A 23,906-nucleotide genomic window follows, 5' to 3' on the forward strand; every position below is an offset into this window, starting at 1 on the left:
AATGCTGAGCTTTTAAATAGAAGAGTATGGGCTTATCTGCATGAACAATTAACCACAGCAAGCTGGAGTGTGAATCTACTCTGCACTAGCTTGCTGCAGTGTGGACCATTTTGATGCATGTTAACAGTTTGTTAATGTTCTTTGAGTTGGTCCAAAGAGGACTAGAGCAAAGTGCTCTATAAGCTGTTAACATGCATCAGCAGAGTTAGACTGCAGCAGGCTAGCGCGGGATAGATTCACACCCCAGCTTACCATGGTATAAATGTTCATGTAGACAAACCCTAAGGTAATTCTCCCTAGTTGTTGCACATTATGTATTCTATTGTGCAAATAATAAATAACGGTATTATTGCTAACAATATTGGCAATAGACCCAAACACAGATTGCTGTCCCCTAGGGCTAGGTTTGTTATGTACACAGAGTAGTCCACAGTCCCTGCTCTGAAGGGTTTAAAATCTAAATAGACAAGTCATAGGGTGAGACAAAGAAGAAGTTCTGACTGACCACAGTTTTACACATGGGAGCTGAGATAGAGAGACTTGCCCAAAGAAACACAAGAAGACTTTGGCAGAGCCAGGAACTGAATCCAAATTTCCTTGATCCCGTGTCCTCTGCCTTAATGACAACACCGTTCTTCCTCTTATGTAGTTAACTATTTTATTTTCTATTTCCATCAGTGAGCTGCCAGCACAGTGGAATGCCTTGTTAGAATCTTCATGATTCTACATCTTTGCACCACGGCTTCTTCTAAGTGAATCATGCATTGGCATGTTCCTGTTTTCCCAGAAAGCAGCTTAGTGTCAGTTGATGGTCAGATGCTAGTTTTCTGTCTGTCCAAAAGAAGCATGCTTCTAGTATCTGATATGTTAGTCATAAGATGCTTGTTTTAATGTCTTAATGAAATATTTTTGTGGAAATAAAGGGCAAAGGGGATAGCTGAACTGGTATTTTCACTCTCTAGATAACTGGCAAGTGGTTACAGGTAGCTATCAACAAATGTAATGTCTAGTCACATTCAAATACACATGAATATTTGCATATACCATATATTTTTTTCAGAATGTAACATGACTATGTGTGAGGCTATTATTCCAACATGCAAAAATGGTGAAAAATTGATGGTAGGCTATAGCACCCTTTCCTGCTGTCCACAATACCAATGTGGTAAGTGATATATGGAGACAAGATTAAGAGCATATTTTCCATCCCTACATTATCTGTGGTAATTGTACCAGATGACGATTCTGCCTGTATTAACAGATCACTGTAAATAACTTATGAGAAATGTTTCTATTCTCTTCCTCAGGTTGTTTCTGCTCTGTTCCTTAGGGTTTATACTTATTTTTGTATTTGTTCTTTCTGTCAGTTTTGATTTCCAATCAATTTAGTTTTGTTTAGATAAGAGCCGAGAAAATGAAAAAAAAGAAGTTAAGGAAAGTAGCTTCTTCTATTTTAGGATTACTCATGTGACTTTTTATTAGAGATACTGATTGTCTTTTATGTAGAATGTGATCCCTTAGCATGTCCCAATGCTCCCCGTCCGGAGTGCAGAGAGGACCAATTTATTGTTGAAGCAAAACAGGAAGATCCTTGTTGTTTCTCTTATCTATGTGGTAAGAAGCCTTTACTATACTACCTTCCCTGTGGGTAGACAGGATATTATAGGGCAGTGGTTCTCAACCTTTTTTCATTTGAGGATCCCTAGAAAATTTTGAATGGAGGTGCCAGACCCCTTTAGAAATCTATTGTCTGTGTATATATTGTTGAATCTGTTCAGTCAGTTTTCAGTCTGTCTTTTGTGGACCCCTTAGACGTAGTCTGCAGACCTCCCAGGAGTATTTGGACTAGAGGTTGAGAACCACTGTTATTAAGTTATTAAGTTTCTTACAAATAAGAAAAGACAGGTCTCTAGTTGCATACTTGATAAGGTTGCCTGAGAATGCTGTCACAGGATTGGCCTGGGCAGACACTTACAGCTATAAGTGTCCACTTGCATGTATTGTTTTGCAATTTGGGGCCTTTATTCCTAGGTTACTTTTTTTAATGTTACTGCTGAACTGCACACTAAAGAATTATGGCATCTCACACACAAGTACAGAAATTGGGCTTGTCTGAAAATATTTGGACATATTTCATTTATAGCACTATGTGACCTTTGCCTTCAGTCTGCAGCTTCATAGATTATAGCCCACCAACAGTCATTTTTTCAGTTCATGTAGCAAGTTTGAGCATAAATCTCAACACCAGGCAAAGCAATAGATACTTCCATTACTGTATCATTACATTCAATTATCTATTTTGTCTGAACGTGTTAGTCAATAAAAGTTTCTTAGATACCCAGGTGGCGGGCTGGCAGGTAGGCACAGTAGAAGAATGTGGGTAGACTAAAACTCATATGTAACAACTTTCTGATGATGTATTTTAAACTTTGTATTTGGTTTATTCTTTTTAACTTTAGTTTGTGAATCTTGCATTGAGCCTGTTCCTTTATGTAATGAGGGGGAAATTCTCACAGTAGATCTTAGCACCATGCATTCCTGTTGTCCTCGTTACCATTGTGGTAAGTTTAGCTATTTTTAATTAAAAGGTTTTACTGTATCTGGTCAATATTATATGCTGAGTATTTATTTTTTTCAGCTGATTCAACGCTTTCCAGCTAAAGTTGAATTTATCCAAATGTTAAAAATACAGTATTATAAAATGTTCAGTATTGTATAATGTCCTAAGTTATTACAGTATCCCTTTCACAGTTTGTCCTTAATAGACTCTGAAGAAGTTTCAGTTTTCACAGCTATCTCCATGCATTAGCATTGCAACAAGGAGTGGAATGTTGTTCACAACCATTGCTGAAGTGACTCTGTGCCTCTGGTCAGCCACCGTATACTGACATCTCATCTACCAACTATTTACAGATATACAGCTAGAGCACTCCTGTAACTACTAGTGATTTTGGATGCCTCAATTGCTGGGTGCCCAACTTGAGTCACTTTGATGGAGTGAGATTTTCAGATGATTGGCATTCAGCAGACTTTGAAAAATGTAAGACCCTTTAAAGTGATTTAAGTTGGGCATCAAAAATGGAGATTTTTGAAGATGGAGATTCCAAAATGGCTAACTTTTGGAAATCTTGGCCTGTCTCTCTATTTGTCCCTTGTACAGTGCTAAGAATGCTATTGACCTTAACAATTAAATAGTGATAATAAAATTCTATGAAAAACCTTCAGTGTTGTTAGAATAGTTTATCTAAGGAAATATGAGCTGAAAACATGTTGATCCATGTCATTTCCCCCCATTTAGTTTGTGATGAGAACCTTTGTTCAGTGCCTCTTCTGAACTGCACAACTGACATGCATCTTGTGAAAGAGAGAGTACCTGGAGAGTGTTGTCCAGACTGGCACTGTGGTAACTATTTTTCATTCTTCTACTAGTTACTTATTAATAAAAGTTAATGTCTTTTGACTGATACACTTTTGTTGCTCTCTCCTTAGAATGTAGCTGTGAAAATTTTACTATACCAACCTGTAAAGTGGTAAGAAAATTTCCCTTAGATGTTACTTAATAACATCCAGTGTTTTTATTCCCCTCTTTCTTTTTATGCACTATTGTTTCTGTCCCTTCCTTGAGTTTGTCATCATAGGCTATGGGATTGAGGCTACCAACACTGCCTATCATATATTTGCCAGTACATGGATTATAAAATAGGGAGGTGTTGAAACACTGTCTCCTATCTTCCAAATCCAGCTTGTAACCCCCTATTTTAGATGCTGTGTTACTACCATCAGTCCACTGGAGAAGCTTGATTTTGTGTTTTTTAAGCCGACCTAACTGAAGGGAAGAAAATGTAATCTTACTTTGTTCAATACTGACTAGGATCTAGATGCTTAAAATTTTACCAGTTTCAAAATTAATTTTTGTTATTGAAAGAAATCAACTTTATGAACATGCTTTGTTTCTAGAAGAATGTTGGCTTGTTTTGTTAATTATATATGCTTCCTATGAAAGTTATTAAATATCTTTGACCTTTGTAACATATGAGAGTTTAGATATACTGTCCTCTTCTCTCATTTTCTATTTTGTTTTAAACAAAATAGTTGCTGTAACCTGGAAAATGCATGATAAAGAATGATGTAACTCTGAACTATCACTGTGATGAAAGGCATATTTTCCCATCACATGCCCTCCCTTATATGAGTAGAGCCTTGCATGGGTACAAAATTTATATCCACTGATGCGGATATCTATGGCAGCTGTCCCTGGTCATGCTAGTTTGTCCAGGAGCGTGCGAGCTGCTTGCATGCACTAGCATGACCAGGGACAGCTGCCAATGAGCCTGGTGCCTGCCCCAGTGGGCAGGGCTGGCCAGTACAGCCACGCCGGAGGAGCTGCCCAGGTAGGGCACTGACTCCTGGAAGCAGATGCCCAACATGCCGCAACTTTCACTGCTGCCGTTCCTGGTAGAGCCCTGCAGTTCTGTGGATATCCGCTTTATATCCACAGATATCTGCATCCATGGTTATAAATTTTGTATCCGTGCAGGGCTCTACATATGAGGAACATGTAATGCGGATATAATTCAAGGAATATAATATGAATCATAACAGGCCAAATTCTGAACTAATTACAAGAGATGTACAGTAGATCAGAATTTTGACAATACACCTCTACCTTGATATAACGCTGTCCTCGGGAGCCAAAAAAATCTTACCGCATTATAGGTGAAACCGCGTTATATCGAACTTGCTTTGCTCCACCAGAGTGCACAGCCCCGCCCTCCCCGGAGCACTGCTTTACCGCATTATATCTGAATTCGTGTTATATCGGGTTGCGTTATAGCGAGGTAGAGATGTATACTAAAGTCATGGAGGAGGTTTCAGAGCTGTCAAAGTTGTATTTTATGACCAGATATATCTTTATTATTACAATAACCAGGATTTGTCACTTGAAAGTATATCCAAAATAAAGGAAATATAGATTTTGTTAAAAATAAACTAATTAAAACTGAGACCAGGTAGGTAAGGTAATATTTTATCAGACCAACTTCTGTTGGTGAAAGAGGGAAGTTTCAAGCTACACAAAGTTCTTCTTCAGGTCATTATTAATTAAAACTGATATTCAGCTACACTGTCATTTTATTCAGACCAAAAGAAAGTGTACCACTTAGCTGTTGTTAACAGTAATGCATCTCGCAACCATACAATTTGCTGTCTATTGTAATGGATTGTGATTTTCTCTTTCTCAAAGCTTAGGCTGGAGTGACAGTAGTTTTGTATGTTTTAAGAAAAGCGGTCTCTTGTAAGTCTTATAAGTTGTGTTTGATGTATTTGACTCTGAAACTGTTTCTTACTACACAGGGAGAAGTTCAAAAAATAGACGACAGCATTTATAGTGCTTGTGGATGCCTGCAGTACATCTGTGGTAATTTTTTTTCTTTTTAATATTGTTAATTTTTGTTTGACTAAACAAAAGCACACAAGCAATGCAGAAATGGGTCAATACTGGCCTTCTAAAATGGAAATGCTAAAGTGACTTTATATCTACAGTGTATAATGTCTCAACGTTAATTCTAAAGATAGAAGTTTAATTGGCGAAAAGCTACATTTTTGTGATTTGCAGACTAAATATATATATCATTAGATTATCACAGTGTTAAATATTAGAGAAATGCAGAAAATATGAAGACTCACTTCAGCCCCAGGCCAAGAGTATTATTGACATTATGTAGTTGTACATTTTATAGCTTTTCAGGGTTTTTTTTTAAGCGGTGTTATGTTGTAGGCTTTCTTTTCCTTCCAAATACTAGGAAAGTCCCCATCCCATCCAGTTTAACAATTAAATTCCAAATCAGGTGTAAAACATGGACAAAAATCTTTCATGTATGTGCTGATACTGAGCCACCAGCCCTAAATATGGGATTAGTGAGTGGGAAAAATCTCACGCCCACACCCATCTTGGGGCGGAGGGGCTCGGGGGAGAAATGTTTGGTCAGAATGCACTGTCCCCAGAAGGGAGATTAAGGGGGGAGATTAAGTGGGTTAGGAGGGACATAATTGGTTGGCCCATAAAAAGAAATGCATTGCTCCTGGAAGAGAGGGGGAAGGTGGAGAGCACATGCCCCAAAATTCCAGATGTGGGCTCCAGTTTGTTATATCCCATTGGTTAGCCAGGAGGGAAGAGTGAGAGCTGATTGGCTCCTGTGCCCGACCCTAAAATAATTTAAACTTTTCCTCAGCCTTCAGGAGCCCCCTTGCCTCTTCAGTTGCTCTGCTCTTCCTCCCTATAGCGTAGATAGGGAGCTGTGTTTCCAGGCTGTTGTGGGTGTGACTGTTTGTCTGTCTATGGGATCAGGGAGGAATTTTTTTTTCTGTTGAGCCAAAGTGGCAGAGATCTGGTGTGCTTTTTGCCTTCCTCACAGCATTGTGGACGTGCAGTTAGGATGAAGAAGAATGGGATTTGGAAGTCTGATATTAAAGGATAATATAGGAATTTACAGTTTGTCTCAGCTTGCAGATGGTATCCAGAATGGATAAAAGCTAAAAGGGCTACATCCCAGAGGCAAATGAGACTTGTGATTTTTGCTGATGGACCTTGTGCCTGTAAGAAGGGGAGGCCTGAAGTCTTTGCAGACCAAGGTCTCCCTGTTGGTACTCTGCTCTTTTTGTGAGGAAGGACATGAGGATGAGAGGCCTTAGAAGTGAGCTGAGTCCTAGGAGGTAGACTGAAGGATTTAACCTGGGTTCTTGGTTATATGGTGGGAGCCCTGTAACCTTGCACTGAACCCAGCTAAATGGCTGATGTGTGAGATGGGTGGGTGTATACCACCCCATCCAGCTGTAAGTGAACAAAGTTGCAGGCTGTTGCTTAAAATCCATCCCAGTGACTTTTTCATTTCCCTGTATGTTCTGAGCAGTGCACTACATACTTGGGAAGAGCACATTGCCTCCTGCCTAGGAAGCCCTCCCACAACTAAATATACACATCTAAATGTGGCATATTTAAAGTGGAGAGGGAAAATTCAGCACTGATTTTCATCTCCATAGAACTCTATCAAAGTCAGTGGGATTGCACTGGATGTAAGAGAACACAGAATTTGTCCTCAGGATGGGAAGTCAAGGGGCTTTGAACAATCCCTACCTGCAGTAGTAAACTTCAAAATTGTCACAAAGTGCAGGATCTGGTCCTAGTTGTTTGAATGAGATTCTGATAATTTGCTTAATAGAAAATATTTTCCTAATGACCCACTTCTTCTTTTTATTGTTATTATTAGAAAAGGATGATGTATGTGTATTCCAAGAAGTAACTGTGCTGAATCCTGGACAATCTATGATTCAGTATTTGGATGAAAATCTTTGTTACACAGTACAGTGTTTACAAGAAAAAGATCACAGCACAGGATATCATGCCATGGATTTTACAGTTGTGAACTGTTCCCAACAATGTGATGCTGTGAGTGTTTTTAAAATGCAATCCTGATGTAACTTGTGAACAAAAACGTCCTAATTACAGATTATGAAAATTGAATAGCGGATGCTTAACAGTACATCTATCCAGCAAGTGGAATAATAAGAACGTGACTTAATGGCAGTACCCTTGTGTTTGTTGGGAGGTTTTTTTATTTAAGTTTTAAAAACACATTTTTCATTTTGCAGTTCAGAAGTTGTCAGGAACAAAGAGGGTTTTTTTTTCTTTTCCAAATTGCAAGTCTGTTATTTAAAAGTAATAGTTACATGGCAAAAAGTTATAAGCAGCAGGTAAGAAATATGTGCATATTTTAAGCAGGCTGTGTGTGTAGACGGCACAAGAAACTAGAGAAGTAGTAACTTTGATACAGTATTTCCCACTTGGGGAATCTGGCTCGCAATTAGGCTGCAAATGGCTTGCAAGTTATAAGTAGAAATAGACCTGAACTGCAAAATTTCAGATAGGGATATTGATCCCTTTCTGCTTTCTGAAAGTTCATGAAGTATTCAGATCTGGGGTTTTCGTTAGGGATTTTCTCTTAGGGCTTGTCTACATGGTGCTGCAGTCTGGACTATGGGGCTGTGATTTGCAGAGCCCTCTAAACTGCCCCATGTAGACTCTGCTGACATGAACTAAAAGGTCCAGTACTACATTAAAGTGAACTAGGTACCTTTTAGTCCATGCCAGCAGGGTCTACATGGGGCACTTAGAGCACTCTACAAATCACACTCCTGTGGTCTGGACTGTGGTGCTGCATAGACAGCCCTTAGTATTGAAGTATTTAACCTCTTAAATGTAGAAACTAGCTTATCTCTGCTGAAGAATTTTAAACCATTCCTCTAACTACATTTTCTCATATATGAACATTATGTCATTTGGGAATAAGACAGACTTTTGCACTGCACTCTGCATGAGGCTATACTTGCAGACCACTCAGAAACTTCAGCTTATATAGGAAGGGAACTGTTGCCCAATTATTTAGTGACGCTTCTCCAGTAAAGCATATGTGTCCTATAGTGCAGTGGTTCTCAAAACCGGTCCGCCGCTTGTTCAGGGAAAGCTCCTGGCGGGCTGAGCCGGTTTGTTTACCTGTCGCACCTGTAGGTTCAGCCGATTGTGGCTCCCACTGGCCACGGTTCGCCGCTCCAGGCCAATGGGGGCTGCGGGAAGGGCGGCCAGCACATCCCTCGGCCTGCGCCACTTCCCTCAGCTCCCATTGGCCTGGAGCGGCAAACCGCGGCCAGTGGGAGCCGCGATCAGCTGAACCTGTGGACGTGGCAGGTAAACAAACCAGCCCGGCCCACCAGGGCCTTTCCCTGAACAAGTGGAGGACCGGCTTTGAGAACCACTGCTATAGTGTACATATAAGCTAACCAGTTTGCTTCTTGGGGAAATTATAGATGTTGATCTACCGTGATTGCCAATAAGAAGTCAATAATTAATACTGCCATGATATGAAGAACTTTTAAAGTTTGAGTCTTAGGCCTTGTCTACACTACCACAGTAAGTTAACCTAAGTTATGCTACTCCAGCTAGCTGAAGTCAACGTAGCTTAGGTCAACTTCCTACGGTGTCTATACTGCTGCGTCAACAGGAGATGCTCTCCCATCAATTTACCTTAATCTTCTCATTCCGGTGGAGTACTGGAGTTGACCGGAGAGCACTCTGAGGTCAATTTAGTGGGTCTTCACTAGACCCGCTAAATCGACCCCCACTGCATCGATCACAGCAGCGTCAATCCCCGGTAAGTGCAGACATGGCCTTAGCTATCTTAGGTCTGGTCTATACTACCCGCCTGAATCGGCGGGTAGAAATCGACTTCTCGGGGATCGATTTATCGCGTCCCGTTGGGACGCGACAATCGATCCCCGAATCGGCGCTCTAACTCCACCAGCGGAGGTGGTAGTAAGCGCCGCCGACAAAAAGCCGCAGAAGTCGATTTTGCCGCCATCCTCACAACGGGGTAAGTCGGCTGCGATACGTCGAATTCAGCTATTCACGTAGCTGAATTTGCGTATCTTAAATCGACTCCCCGCTGTAGTGTAGATGTACCCTTAGAAACAAAGGATAAGCTCCTCACCCCTGATCCAGCCCCTTTAGGCCAGATGAAGGGCTGAAAAAGTATAAAAGGGTCCTAAGAAGCCCAATATCCAGTCAGGGAGAATTCCCTTGTCAGGCTGCCTTCCAGGGACCCCTTCATAAGCCCAGTTGTGTAGGGGGTGTGCCAGGAGGCAGGCTAGAGGATTGTGTTGAGCACAGGGCCACAGCACATAGCACTGTGGAGATTCTGGGCAGTGCTGAAAACTATACAATGTCCCTGGGAGGAAGCCGTAACTTAAACTGGCCTCCAGGACTGCATAAATTATGCTGAGGTCTCAGAGCAGCTCAGGATTGGAAGGATGCAAAGGTGGCTTAATACCACCTTGGTCCACCTTCTCAATGGGCTGTGAGTTCTGTGCTATTCCTCTTGAAACAGAGGATATTCTCAGTTGAGAAATGTCCACTTTGGGTTCACTTTTCTAGCTGTTTTGACAACCCCCCTCCAGGGCACATTGTAAAGCTTATTGAGTTGCTTAGGCTTTTGCTTGAGGGAGGTTGCCTGAGTGGGTTGAATTTCTTTTATGGTTTCTTTTGTAGGGAGTGGAAGAAGATGATTTTTGTAAATATTAAAATTCTCTAATTTTGATGCTTTTGAATTATTATTCATACTTCCAGAGGCTGTAGTGGACACATATTGCACAAATTTAAGTAAAAATGACAATATGCCATGGGAACACTTTCCCTTTTCCTTGTGGGATGGGATTCCTATTCCATGGTGTCACTTTTTTACTCTATTAATAAATGACACATTTTCTCTTAGATTTGATTCCCAGCTTTCTTTCTTAACCGCTTGTCTTCATTCTTGCAATCTCTTGTTGTAAATGTGTACCATAAAAAGTAAATATATCTCACCAAAATAGATCTCCTATATTGTTTGTTCATTTTGGTATGTCATGTTTTAATGGTCAAAATGGACTTCATTCATTTAACTAAGAATATAGAAAGATTTGAGGAACGGGCAAAAATCATATGGTTCATCATAAAATAAAATTCTAAGTTTTTGTAACCTCTCAGAAGTAGAGATGGGCCTAAATCAAAACACCAGATCATGTCCCTGCCTAACACTTTGGAGAATTTGAATGTCAATTCACATCCAAACTTTGTGACTTGGGACCATCCCTATTGAGAGAGAACACAGACAAGGAAACCACCCCATCAACTTATAATTAGTGACCTATATGTTAAAAAAAAGGTTCATTTAATTTTTTTTCTTTTTTAACAGCATCAAATATACATTCCTTCTTCCAGTCATCATGTTTGTTGTGGAACCTGTCAAAATGTGTCTTGTACTTTCTATACTGAAAATGGAACACTATCTGTACATGAAGTAAGTGCCTCTGGACAACTGGAGGAAATCATAGTATCAGTAGCACATATTCAGTAGTATCGATAATAGTATCAGTAGCACATATTCAGGTATCTAACTGACATCTTTTAGCTGGTTCTTGTATTATCATTTCTCACATTCCTACTTTTGGTCTGTCCATGTGGACAGTTGTGGTATTTAATACAGCTGTATCTATATGGCTGTCTATCATCAGCAAGCAGATATAGCGGAGCAGAGAAGTTGATCTAAACCTGGGGCTAAATCCATAAAGGAACTTAGACACCTAAATTGGCAGTTAGGTATATAAGTCCAACATTTAAGCATCAGGTGAGTCCTCAGAATCTCTGCTTGACTGCTGCCTAATGCTGTAGGCACCTAAATTCCCATGGCACCTGACATTTTCCAGTAAAGTCCCATAGGTGCCTAAGTTATCACCACAGCGCATGTGCAGAACTGCCTAAGTCCTGCCACTGCTGAACAGCTTGACACTATAGCATGTGGCTAAGCCCTGGTGGGATTCTCAAACTAAGCTTTACCCCCTCTTGTCTGAGGGGCCCGATCAAGTAGGCAGTCTGAGAATGCAAAGATTCGTTTGGCCAGAGAACCAAAAAGTGAGAGTAACTCTGAAGCCTAGTGGTTAGGCCACTTCTCAGGGATGTGGGAGACCCAAGTTTAAATGCCTCCTCCAATGAATCTTTAGTGTTTTATACAAAGTGGAGCAATTTGAACAGGAGATAGTGCAAGCCCCTCCCCCAAGAATGCCCAATAGCTTGGTGGCTAGGGCACTTTCCTCCGATATAGAAGACTCAAAGTTCAAGTTCTGCTCTGCAGCAGGGGTTGGAAATAGATCTCCCACATCTTTTCAAGTGCCCTAACCACTGGGCTATTGGCTATAATGGAATCATTCTCTCTGGTTTTTCATGAGAAAGACCTAGTCACCTAACTCCAGGAGACAGTTCACAGCTGTGAATCCCAGGTTTAGATAGGTGCCTCTCTCCAACCTGGACTTAGGCACTTGACTACCTTTGAAGATCTTAAGATGTACCCCTGTCCTTGGCATTTCCTACTGGTTAGCTTAGCATGCTAGCTTCTGTGAATCCCATTTGTTGACATCTAACTCTCCCCATGCATTGCATAGGGAGCCTGGATGCTTAACTGACGGCTGCAGTTTCAACTGGGTGGCAGTGTGCCTAAAAGTTAGCATTGCAATGCCCAAGTCCCTTTGTGGAGCTAGCTGTTGGCACCCAATTTTCAGGAGTACAGAGCACCCACAACTTCAGCTGAAGTCAATGGGAAATGTGGGTGCTCAGCACACCTGAAAATCAGGCTCCCTAAGAGACACTGGAAATATTATTGATGTCAGGGAAGCTCTTGTTCAAACACTTAAGCAGACATATATGGCAAACTTGCCAACGTGAGTTGTAAAGAGAGGATTGGGTCAATGGCTACTATTATGTTTTTTGGTAGAGGCTCAGAACACAGAATAGTGGCTGCCTTCCAGTGATTGGTGTTAGTGATTCCTGTACTATATACTTTTTGGAGAGGTTGTAAAGCATTTGGGGATTGCAGGTATGATATAAATGAAAGATCACGAAGATTAATATTCATATGTTCCTACAGTTCATGCTTCATGGTTGCCTGCAGGAAATCAGGAAGGGATTTCACCTTTCCCCAATATATTCTGGGGTTTGTTTGTTTTTTGTTTTTGTTTTTGGTCTCCTTCCTCTGAAGCATCAGAAATGGTTGGAGATGGGACACTGGACGGGGTGGGCCAATGCTCTGAAATAGCACTGAACAGTCTGTCACTCACATGCTTAGCTGGCTGGCTGATGCTCACATGCTCAAGGTCCAACTGATGGTCATAGTGGGATTGGGATGGAATTTTCCCACAGGTCAGCTAGTCAGTGACCTTGAGGTATTTTCACTTTCCTCTGCAGTATGGAGTGTGGATCACTTACTGGGATTATCTATGTATATCTGACATAACCAATTCCCTGCCATTGCAGGAGTCTCAGGCACTGGAGCATCTCGGTCCCTCCGATTCTCTTCCTGTGGACTGTAATGCTTTGGTTTAATTTTGGTGGCTGGGTTTAATGTGCAGGTGCTAGGTAGTTTTGGTGGCCTGTGATCTACAGGTCATCAGCCTAGATGATCTGGTGATCCCTTCTGGCCTTAAACTCTATGACTCTTAATTATTTTGAGTCATAATTCAGTTTCCACTCTGATTCACGGGGAAGTAAGTTGCACTTTTCAGGTGCAGGCTCTTCCTTCTGGCTGGTGCATTGGCGAGGAATAGAACCCAGGGTCTGTCCACTATCTTAGTGGCTACATGTGGAAATAACACCTTTATAACTAAACAATGTTCTAGTTTCAGTGCTGCTGTAACTTGCTGTCCGTTCTGGTATTTTTGTTTTGTATTTGTAGGAGGGAAGCACCTGGGTCTCCAATTGCACCAAATATGAGTGTGCAAAGACTGCTGTAGGTGCTATGATACTGGGATCTAGTGTTGTCTGCCCCCCTTTTAATGAGACTGAATGCACAAAGGTTTGTACTTTGTGATGTAAATCATAACTAATCTTTTGTTTTGGAGCTTGGCATTCATTTCAGAACCATATTATACTTTCCATAGAATGATTAATCTAAAAAACCATTTGGTAAGTAACAACTTTTAAATGAGCAATGAATGGTCTTATTTACTATTCTTCTGTTTGTTTTTAGGGTTATATCATAAATCCCAAACAACGTCCACTTTTAAAATTTTGTTTAATTGGTATTAAGCTGCACTTTTATAAGGTTCTTACTCCCTTTAATTTTGTCTGAGCAGAGAGTTCTGAATAGGGCCTATAATTCACAGAGTTTATAAACACATACATGAAATAAGCTGTTTCACGCCACTTAGAAACTTAGCAGATAAATGTGCAGCTGCAGAGTTTCAAAATTCCATAAATTGAACAGAGATTAGAAACACTTCAGGAGGCCTGCAGACTTTGTGCTCTATGTGAAACAAATAGCTCTGGTTCATGAAGATTACAAATTACTTAGTATACCTACCTAAAAATTAACATCTATAAACCAAATAGCTATGGTACAAAGGACTTAGATACTTCACACACACACACTTTTTTGTTGTTGTTGAGGGAATATATGTTTCTAGCTTATATCCTAATTAATTATTCTGTTTTTTGTACATTCTAGTTCTTGCTCTTGTGGCTGTTCAAGCAATGCTCCTAAAAATACATTGCAGTATCTGTCCTGAGTACTGATTTCAAAATCTGTTGCATGCTATTTAGAAAGGGCACAGAGCCACTCTCCTGGCTATCCCAAATAAAGTACCTTATCATAAAGTAATGTTGACACTGTTAAAAACTTTTTCTTATTTCTGGAGCTTTTTCATCACATTCTATTAGGATCTTTCTTTAATAATAATAATAGCCAAGATTTTCCAGCATGTGTTCCTAAAATTATCCTTCTGAATCAGTTTGACCTGATTTTCAGAAGTGCTAAGCATTGATTTCAAGTGAGAGTTGAGGTTGCTCAGCAATTTTGAAAATCAGGTTAGGTTAATTTAGGAGCTAATATGGATTTAGGAAGCTAACTTTAAGTGCTTGTTTTTGAAAAATTGATTATTCAGTGATTTCTCTATAACAATATAGAAAACCAATACTATAAGTTTAAAAAAAACATCTTTTGTACAAGACTGCCATCCCATCCACTCTCCTGCTTTATCTGCAATTTTTGTAAATGTATTAAAAGTGTGGACAGTTTCTCTTGTTTATTATGTCAGTTCTGCATGAGAGAAATCCTTTCTTTTTTTAATTTAAAAAGGAATATCTCCTCATTTTGATATGTTTTCTGCATTCCTGCTTCAGTCCTGCCTACAATACATTTGAGAAGAAAACTGTAACAAAGATTAATTATAGAATGTGAAAGGAAAACCAAAAAACTAGAATGACGGGATGAATTAGAGCTCTGAAAATATATTACATGATGCAAAATGATAGGTATTCAGTTGTAAATAGCTATCTAATTGGTATCTTCACTGTGCTCATTTCTGTGGTACATGAGCAATATAAATCCTTTTAAATCTTCAACAAAATTACATTTTACTCATATATGGAAATTTGTAAATGTCTAAGTAACTCCCAATGTTAATTGAGCCATCAGTGGGAGAATGGATGGTAATGTCTATAGAAGATGACTGCTCTCTTGATTCAAAAGAGACCAGCTCAGATAAGCTCAATCATAATGGCAAGTTGATTTTCAAATATTCTATTTTAAAACAGATTGGAGATTTTGACCCTAAATCCTTTGCTGCTGTGAATTTTTGTAACTTCATTGACATCGGTGATGGTGCATCAATTTACACCAGCTGAAGATTTGGCCCATTATGTTCTAAATGTAATTGGATACAGCAAGGCATTCCATTGGGCACAGTCTTTTTTGATATATTCCCCTTTTCTTTTCCTAGAATGGAGGCACTGTACAGACTTATAATGATGGCTGCTGCAAGACGTGTAAGTGAAGAAAGCTGCTGCAATACATGCTAGTTTGGCTTTGGTTTTGGAGAGCAGTGTTTTTTAACTCAGTTGCTGGGACATAAAGAAGGAAAAAGCATGCAGTCCCCAAATCAAACAAAATTGTTATAGTTCTTTAACAACTGTTTATTGAAAAGCCTTGCTTCATATGGCTGCTGATATGGTGATATTTAACCTTATCCTTCTGGAGTATAACCAAATCTCTCCAAAGACAGCCTGAGGAAGATGAAAAGTAATCTCAATTTAAATACTGAAAAGATTTGTTTGTTGTTCAGATTACTCCAAAACGATACATATCCATATTTATAGTGTTCTCTATAAAAGCTCAGAACAAATTTTCTAAAATTGATACCTATTTTGATCATATCTTGAAACAAATTGTATAATTATGGGTTTATTCTGTTTTGTTCTTGTATGTTTTCTAGGGTCAGAGTGCTGGAATGCAATATTTTTTAAATTAAAAAGTTAACCCTTTCCATTTTGGAAAATGCATTTAAATCCAAAATATGAAAAAATTGTAGGGTGTAGAGCAAATAATGATTGATGGTGATAAAAGGCACAAATCTAGACCAAATGTACACTTGTGCTATCTAGTTATATATTCACATTCTATGAATGTGCATGTTTAAAACATACAAGTTCTTAATTATGGTGTAGGTTATGTGACAGATTCTGATTTCTTTTTACTCCAGTGTAAAAACAGACTGAGAACAGAATCTGGTCCTGTGTCTGTAGTTTTGAACTACACAAAGCTTTGTTATTTAGGCTGTGAATTCTAAACTACATAAAATAAAACCCTTGATTCTGTATAAATAGCTAATAATAAATGTCAAAAATAGAGCTGTTTGGAAAGCACAATTTTTTTCTTCAGAATTAAAATTTTTGGGCATAAAATGCCTTTGAAATCCTGAATTTCATTTTCTAAAATGAGATGTAATCAATAATATAGCAGAAGAACACATAAGTATAGTTTCATATTGCGCTGTGTCATACTTGACATTCAGAAGTACAATATGATGGCTGTGTATGTATACGTGTATCTCTTTTAAAAGAGTGGCTGCATAAAGGCATATATTTATCTATTCATATTTATCAAAAAAAATTATATTTAGCATCCATGGCATACAAGGCCCTGAAAATCAATGTTTAGGAATGTGGATGGAATGTTGTTCCTTCATATACACAGCAAAGAAGCCAGAAATAATTGTAGCTTAATAGAGTACTTTTTTCAGAATGAAAAACAATAATAATAATAATAATTAATAATAGAAAACCTTGCACAAGAATTGTGCTAGCGACTTCCAAAGGGGTTATTCTTTTACTGGTGGGAGTAAAGTTGCAAAATATTTCACTGAAGCCATACAAGTTGGGTGGGTTTCATTTAGAGAATGAGACTAAAGTATTAATGGCTACAAATATTTTCTGCTTTTTGCAGTAATCAGGAAAGGTTTAGCTTTCACAATATTCTGTGGCCTCAGGAAAGGCGTTGTTATACTTCAGAAATATTTGCTGAGGTGGCTGCTAAGAACAAAAATACAATACATACAATTACATGCTATTTTATTTTATTTTTATTTGTTTTTGTGTTTTCAAACTAAAAGCATGTGCCCTGGGGTAAAGCAGTTAAAAAGACAAATTAAAAATAGAGCTTGCGACACCTGGGGGTTGTAATGGGAACAAGTAATCCTTTTGAAACGAGCTTGATTAAGTGCATGCAGAGTGAGTTCATATACTTAATTCTTACCTTGCCATAGTTATGAGATACCCATTGCAAAAGTGTGGTATGCATGGAAACACTGTTGAAGTTTTGTCTTAACCAGGAAAGTACTAAGTCTAGGGTGTTATCTGAGATTTTCAGCAACTGCAGAATTTCTAAATTTGGAAGGCAAACAGGGAAGTTCATTACGTTTTTACCAAAAGAAAAATTGCAGTTGGCAGTGTAAGAATTAATGAAATGTCATTTATGTAAAAATGTTTTTATTTTACAAGAAACTTATATTCCTAATAATTCTGCCAGGTTCTGGATTGGGTGTATTACCCTTTGCCATTAGCCCTGTAGTCTCTACTGATAGTATAAATTGTGAACCAGGTATTATTATTTTTAATAATGTATTTTCTTTTTATATAACATAATCTTTTTTATATAACATAATTGTTTGTAGGGATATATTTATACTTGACTATCAATGTAATATAACCAATACCATACTGGTATTGGTCCTGATCCTGACAGGTGCTGATCCCCTGGAGTCTTCCATAGAGCAGAGATCCTCTGTAGGATCCTATTGCTCAGTGCATCTCAGGATTAAGCCCATTAATTGTTGGAACGTGCTGTCAGTAATAGATCAAAGTGCACTATGTAACTTTTAGTGTGCAGGAGCACAGTCCACATGGCTACTTAGTGCACAATGGGTGACGCACTGTAGATTTACACCCCTTGCTTGCTGCGCACTAAATCACTGTTTAGATAAGCCCTTGCACAGCAATTTTGGTAAGAGAGTACAGTGTTTAGTATACCAACCAACCTGATCTTGATTCTGCATAGCATTTGTCAGAGGATAGCATGGCATCTATCCCCTGAAGCCAGAAGATTCGTGCTTTACTCCTAATATGGAGTACCCACCGGCTCCGTGGCTACTCCACATGCGTCACTGGATTGCTCAGAGCTTGCTGATCTTACAAAACATATGATCTGCCCTTCCTGTGGGGCAGGAATGGGATTGTGTTGAAGTGAAGTGGGACGTTGTTGGTTAGTCCCACTTAATTTAGATGCTGAAGATGCAAAATGATTATGTGGCAACACAGTTATACAGTGACTTCTGATTTGGTTGTGAAATTGATGTAGTAAATGTATATTGTATAATAGATACAGCTAGCACAACTTATCTTGTGTCCTGTGGTATGTGGGTTTTGTGTAACCTTTGCATTTGTTTTAGTATCATGGTTTTAGTTGTTTTGTGACACAAGTATCCTTAATATTCATTTTCCAAAGGCTAGAAGAAAAATCCACAAAAATCCATAACTGTAGAGAAATGTAATCTTTTCATAAACCTCTATGAGCATTTGCTATCCCCAGTGCTACCAGCTTCAGCCATGGGAGTACTATTTAGTACAAAATTCCCCACATACGTGGAGGAGATGTGCATAGCTCCTACTAAGTCTTCCCAAAGCCCTGTCAGACCTCTCCCACAATCAGTAAACCTGGACCCTAGTCTACGTGCTGGATATTTAAAGCTGGTTTACCTTCTAATGATAGCCAGTTCCAGAAGTGTTCTAAGGAGCAAGAGCAAGGATATAATTATTTAAAATATGTCTTTTAAATAATATAATTAACACTAATTTCAAGTTAGTGTCTGTTGTTTTCATAAGTTCAGCCTTAGTATTGATAGAGTTTGAAATACAGCATTTTGCCCTTTTCTATTCACTGGGTTTGTCTTTGCTATGTGGGTTCAATCTTCAAAAGCTTTACCACATAACTATTAAATCTCTCTAACATTTCAACAGTTGTAGCCTCTTTATATGATCTATGACTATGCTGATTAATGTGTTCATATATGATAATTAGAAACTATAATATTTGTTTCCAGGAAATGTTTATTAATATATTACTGGTTTGTCATTGCCTAATGATTTAGATCGGAAATAATATTTTACCATATTATTCATTTAAAATGAAAGAATTCAATTATTACAATTATTGGAATTCTCCTTTCACATTTTAAAGAATGAGTAAACGGAACACAATGTCTATTTAATGAATAAACATTTTCTATATTTTATCAGGTAGAAAGGAAGAAAGGATTTGCCAGAAAGTGACAGTCAGAACAACTATAAGAAAAAGTGACTGTATAAGTCAGAGGCCTGTAAGTATAGAAAACTGTTGTCTTTGTGTTTCATAATGAGTATGAGTCATACTAATAAAACAAGTATGAAAAAGAGATTGCAGACATCAATATACAACAAAAAATGCTGTTATCCTCTCATCAAGCAGACCTCTCACCCTGGAAATGTTATTCTACTCATAAGTGTGGGTAAAAATTAATTACTTTTGCCCATACATGGCAGAAGTGCTGAGCCCTTCTACCTGGAATAACATCTGACTCCAAATGAAAAGTACACAGTATAATTGCTTATCACTGACAAAGGCACTGACCTCTCCATCATGAAATAACATCCCTAAAGAGGAGTTACTCAAAAAAGGGAGTATAAATGCTTCCACTTATAAATGATGGAAACATATTCCTCCTTAAAGAGCTCTCTGATATAAATGATCTTTTCTCTTCCACATGACAAATCTCTCTATATCATACATTGATGATCGCCTTTATGGAGATCATTTAATAAGACATCATACCTCTCTGCTTTGGTGAGGTCTCAGCTATAAAATCTGTTATGTGCATGTGTGAATGTGGCAGTGGAAAAAGGAGAACTAGTTGACATAATTTATTTAGCCTTCCAAAAGGCCTTTGACAAGGTCCCACACAAGAGGCTATTAAAAAAGCTAAATAGTTATGGGGTGAGAAGCAAAGTATTGTTATGGTTCAAAAGTTGGCTAGTACCTAGAATGCAAAGAGTAGGTTTAAGTGGTCAATTTTCATCATTGCAAAAGGTTAACAGCAGGTGTCCGACACTTCCTTACTAGGTCCTGTGGTGTTTAATATATTTATTAATGATCTGGAAAGGAGTGTGAATAGGGGCGTAGCAAAGTTTGCAGGTGACAAAGTTATTTAGGTAAGTGAGGACCAGAGAAGACTGAGAACTTCAGAGAGATCTGAACAAATTACGTAAACAGGCAACATGATGGCAAATGAAATTTAATGTAGGCAAATATAAAAGTAATACACATTGAGAGGAAAAATGTAAGCTACTCTCACAAGGTTCTAAATTAACTGTATCAATCCAAAATAGCTCATTGCAAACCTCTGCTCAATGCACAGCTGCAATCAAAAAAAGCTAACAAGATGTTAGGATGCATAAGGAATGGGAGGGAGAATAATCCCCAAAATATGTCTTTAAATCAATGATGTAGCCTATCCTGGAATACCGTGTACAGTACAGATCACCCCATCTCAAAAATTGTATTGCAAAACTGGAGGTAGTTCAGAGAACAGGGACGAGAATATTCAAGGTCACAGAAAAACTTGCAGATGAAGAGAGATTAAAAAGAATGGAATTGTGTACATTAGGAAGAAGACAAATAACAGACATGATAGAGTATATACAATAATGAATGGTGTAGAGAAGGTGGATTGGGAGCAACTGTTCTCCCTGTCTCATAATACAAGAACTAGGGGACTTTCAATGAAATGAAAAAGTGGGATATTCACAACCAATAAAAGAAATACTTTTTCACACAATGTGTAATTGAGCTGTGGAACTCATTGCCACAAGAAGTTGTTGAGGCCAAGAACTTAACAAGATTAAAAATGGATTAGACATTTATATGGATATCAAGAAGATACAGAGTTATAATTCAAGACAAAATTTTTGGAAGGGATATTAAAGCTTGTGCTGGAATAAGTTGCCTATGGAGGTTGTGGAATCTCCATCACTGGAGATTTTTAAGAGCAGGTTAGACAAACACCTTTCAAGAATGGTCTAGATCAGTGTTTCTCAAAGCCGGTCTGCTGCTTGTTCAGGGAAAGCCCCTGGCGGGCCGAGCCGGTTTGTTTACCTGCCGCATCCGCAGGTTCGGCCGATCGCGGCTCCCACTGGCCACAGTTCGCCGCTCCAGGCCAATGGGGGCTGCAGGAAGGGCGGCCAGCACATTCCTCGGCCCACCCCGCTTCCAGCAGCCCCCATTGGCCTGGAACGGTGAACCATGGCTATTGGGAGCCGCAATCGGCCAAACCTGCGGACTTGGCAGGTAAACAAACTGGCCCGGCCCACCAGGGGCTTTCCCTGAAAAAGCGGTGGACCGGGTTTGAGAAACACTGGTCTAGATAATATTTAGTCCTGCCATGAGTGAGGGGACTGGACTAGATGATCTCTTGAGGCCCCTTCCAGTCCTGTAATTCTGTGATTTAGGGCTTAAGGCAATCTCTAACTATTAAAGCTTGGGATGAAACCTGTGTGTGGGCAATTTGTTCCACATTTGCCAATTGCAAAGTTTTAATGCCATCCTCTGAAGTATCTGGTTCCGTCGACTGTCAGAGACAGCATACTGGACTGGATGGACTACTAGTCTGAATCACTATGGCAATTTGTATGTTAAATATATGTATGGATGTTATTTCATGATTCTATGTATTCTACAACTGTGTATCAGCATTCTAATCTGCCCCAGCACAATAGCATATCAGAAAACTGTTTATATGCTGTAAGTATTGGATGAAATCCTGGTCCCATTGAAGTTATTAGGGTCAGGATAACTCCCATGGTAATATAGGCCTTGTCTACACTTGCAATGGTGTATAGATTATGTGTAGCAACACGCTGCAGTGAAAAGTAGGCTGTGTCCACACTGTGATGTGTAGTTACATGCGGCAGTGAAAGGTTCTGCCGGGGGAAGACAGCGGGGAAAGGCTCCAACTGCTGGGAGGCAGTGGGACACTACACTGGGTGTTAGAGAGCCATGTAGGGTATACACCCTAAGGTTCTAGCATGTCTTTACTCGCTTAGGGAGTGTTTCACAGCCTACATTGCTATTTATACCCAGGCCAGGGGAGTGTGCAGTATATGTGCTGTATATGCTGCCATAAGTGTAGACATAGCCAAAGTTCAAGTCCCAAACAAACAATACAAAAGATGGATATTGGATTCTGTGGCACAAGTTCTTTTATGCAACCTCCACTTGTTCTTTTGCTGACCTAACCTCTGCTCTCATACTTTCACATATATCTATCAGAGTGTGGCTAATGACAGTTCTCTAGCTGCCAGCCATATTGAAAGAGGAAGGAGAAAGCTATCACACTAGTGTGCTTCCAGTCTTGATCCCACAGAGGAATACTTAAGATTGACTTTTCCACAGTTTGCTTAGATTAATCCACGAAAAGTAAAGACACAGCTTTAGCTGCACAATTTAAAAGTTATAAATATATCCATCTATTTTAGGATTTAGTAATGGCTGGACAAGTTTTTGAGCTTAAACAACTTCTCAGAACCAGAGAAGGGAGAAGAAGATCTGAAGATTCTCTTCTTAGGTTATAGGAAGCTCTGTATGGGGTAGGCTTTTGCTCTCACAGGAATAATATCCCTGTTTAAGGGCCTGCTATCCATAGCCCAATGGAATCTTTCCATTGACTTCAGTGGGCTTTGGATCAGGCCTTAATTAAGGAGTACCATATAGCTCCACCTGGATATAACTTAAGTCATCTTTTATACATTAGTATCTGGCTCATTACCTTCAAAAGCCTAGATGCTCTTCCACAACAGTGCTAGGCCAGGATTAGGGAGTGGATTGCTTGGAGAAGAAGGTAGTATAAGGTAAAAGTTAGTGATAAACAGCTTTAAAATAAAGCACCAAATTTTGTTCAGGCTCAGCCAACATATGTGGTCACAAGTACAAAACAATTCAACATTTAGAAGCTGACTTCAATTAAAAAAGAAAAGGGAAGAACAAAGAGACTCACCTCAACTTAGAATTGACATAACCATTTAACACACTTTTGTATGCGATAACTTTCAAATGATTTTTAATAGGGAAAATAATTATTACATATCAGAATCCTTTACAAAACCCTAGATATTTTTAAATGTAAAAACAGATTCTGATTACAGTTAATTTTGAAATATTTTGTTTCATCTTGTTAATGAAACTTGTTTGATAATTTCTCTTTCTCTGTCACTAATAGATAAATGTGGCTTCCTGTGAAGGGAAATGCCCATCAGCTACAATTTTTAATGTCAATATCGATAGCCATTTAAGATTCTGTAAATGTTGTCGTGAAAATGGAGTACAGAACCTGACTGTGCCACTATACTGCTCAGGAAATGGTACTGAAGTGATGTATGTCATCCAAGAGCCTACAGACTGTTCATGCCAGTGGAATTGAACATCTGATGGATTCCATGTACCTGATTTCACAGTGAGAATTGAAGTTGGCTTCCTATCATTGAATTATATTTTTTTGGCATCAGACAGACTGAATAAATACTATATAGAAAAATATATTTTATCAGTAATGTTTCAGCCAACTTGGTTTCCGAGCAAATTTAATAGAAATTGCATAAGAAATATTACAGCAAAAACATTTTCAGACATTGGCAAATATATAATTTCTTTTATATCATATTATTAATTTAACAATTATTTACTTCTATCCAATATGCTGCTGAAAACTAATTCGATTTTTAAAATTTAAACTTGATTGAATTGGGCCAACTGTATCCAAAAGTTAATTTTTGTGAAAACTTTTGCTTTTATCTTATTAGCAGTTCCATTAGGCATTACTCAGTGACTGAAATCTGCTTAAACTTGAACCCACTGAGCAACATGATGAATGTAGTCTTTTTAATTTTGTACTTTGAAAAAACCTGTGGCCTA

General features: G+C 38.8%; 1 protein-coding gene across 1 annotated transcript in view; it reads left to right on the top strand.

Moving 5' to 3' along the window:
* Positions 1–23,622, top strand: part of OTOGL (otogelin like) — a 138,004-nt gene extending 114,382 nt beyond the window's left edge. Inside the window, exons 46-57 of the mRNA XM_034763701.1 lie at positions 1,061–1,165; positions 1,507–1,614; positions 2,460–2,561; positions 3,299–3,403; positions 3,490–3,530; positions 5,353–5,416; positions 7,266–7,444; positions 10,782–10,886; positions 13,311–13,430; positions 15,355–15,404; positions 19,209–19,284; positions 23,215–23,622. Of these exons, the coding sequence (XP_034619592.1) occupies positions 1,061–1,165; positions 1,507–1,614; positions 2,460–2,561; positions 3,299–3,403; positions 3,490–3,530; positions 5,353–5,416; positions 7,266–7,444; positions 10,782–10,886; positions 13,311–13,430; positions 15,355–15,404; positions 19,209–19,284; positions 23,215–23,415 (1,256 nt within the window). The 3' untranslated portion in view covers positions 23,416–23,622. The remainder of the gene's footprint in view (positions 1–1,060; positions 1,166–1,506; positions 1,615–2,459; positions 2,562–3,298; positions 3,404–3,489; positions 3,531–5,352; positions 5,417–7,265; positions 7,445–10,781; positions 10,887–13,310; positions 13,431–15,354; positions 15,405–19,208; positions 19,285–23,214) is intronic.
* Positions 23,623–23,906: the final 284 nt, after the last annotated feature.

This window comes from Trachemys scripta, chromosome 1, assembly GCF_013100865.1.
Source record: "Trachemys scripta elegans isolate TJP31775 chromosome 1, CAS_Tse_1.0, whole genome shotgun sequence".
Taxonomy (NCBI): Eukaryota; Metazoa; Chordata; order Testudines; family Emydidae; genus Trachemys; species Trachemys scripta.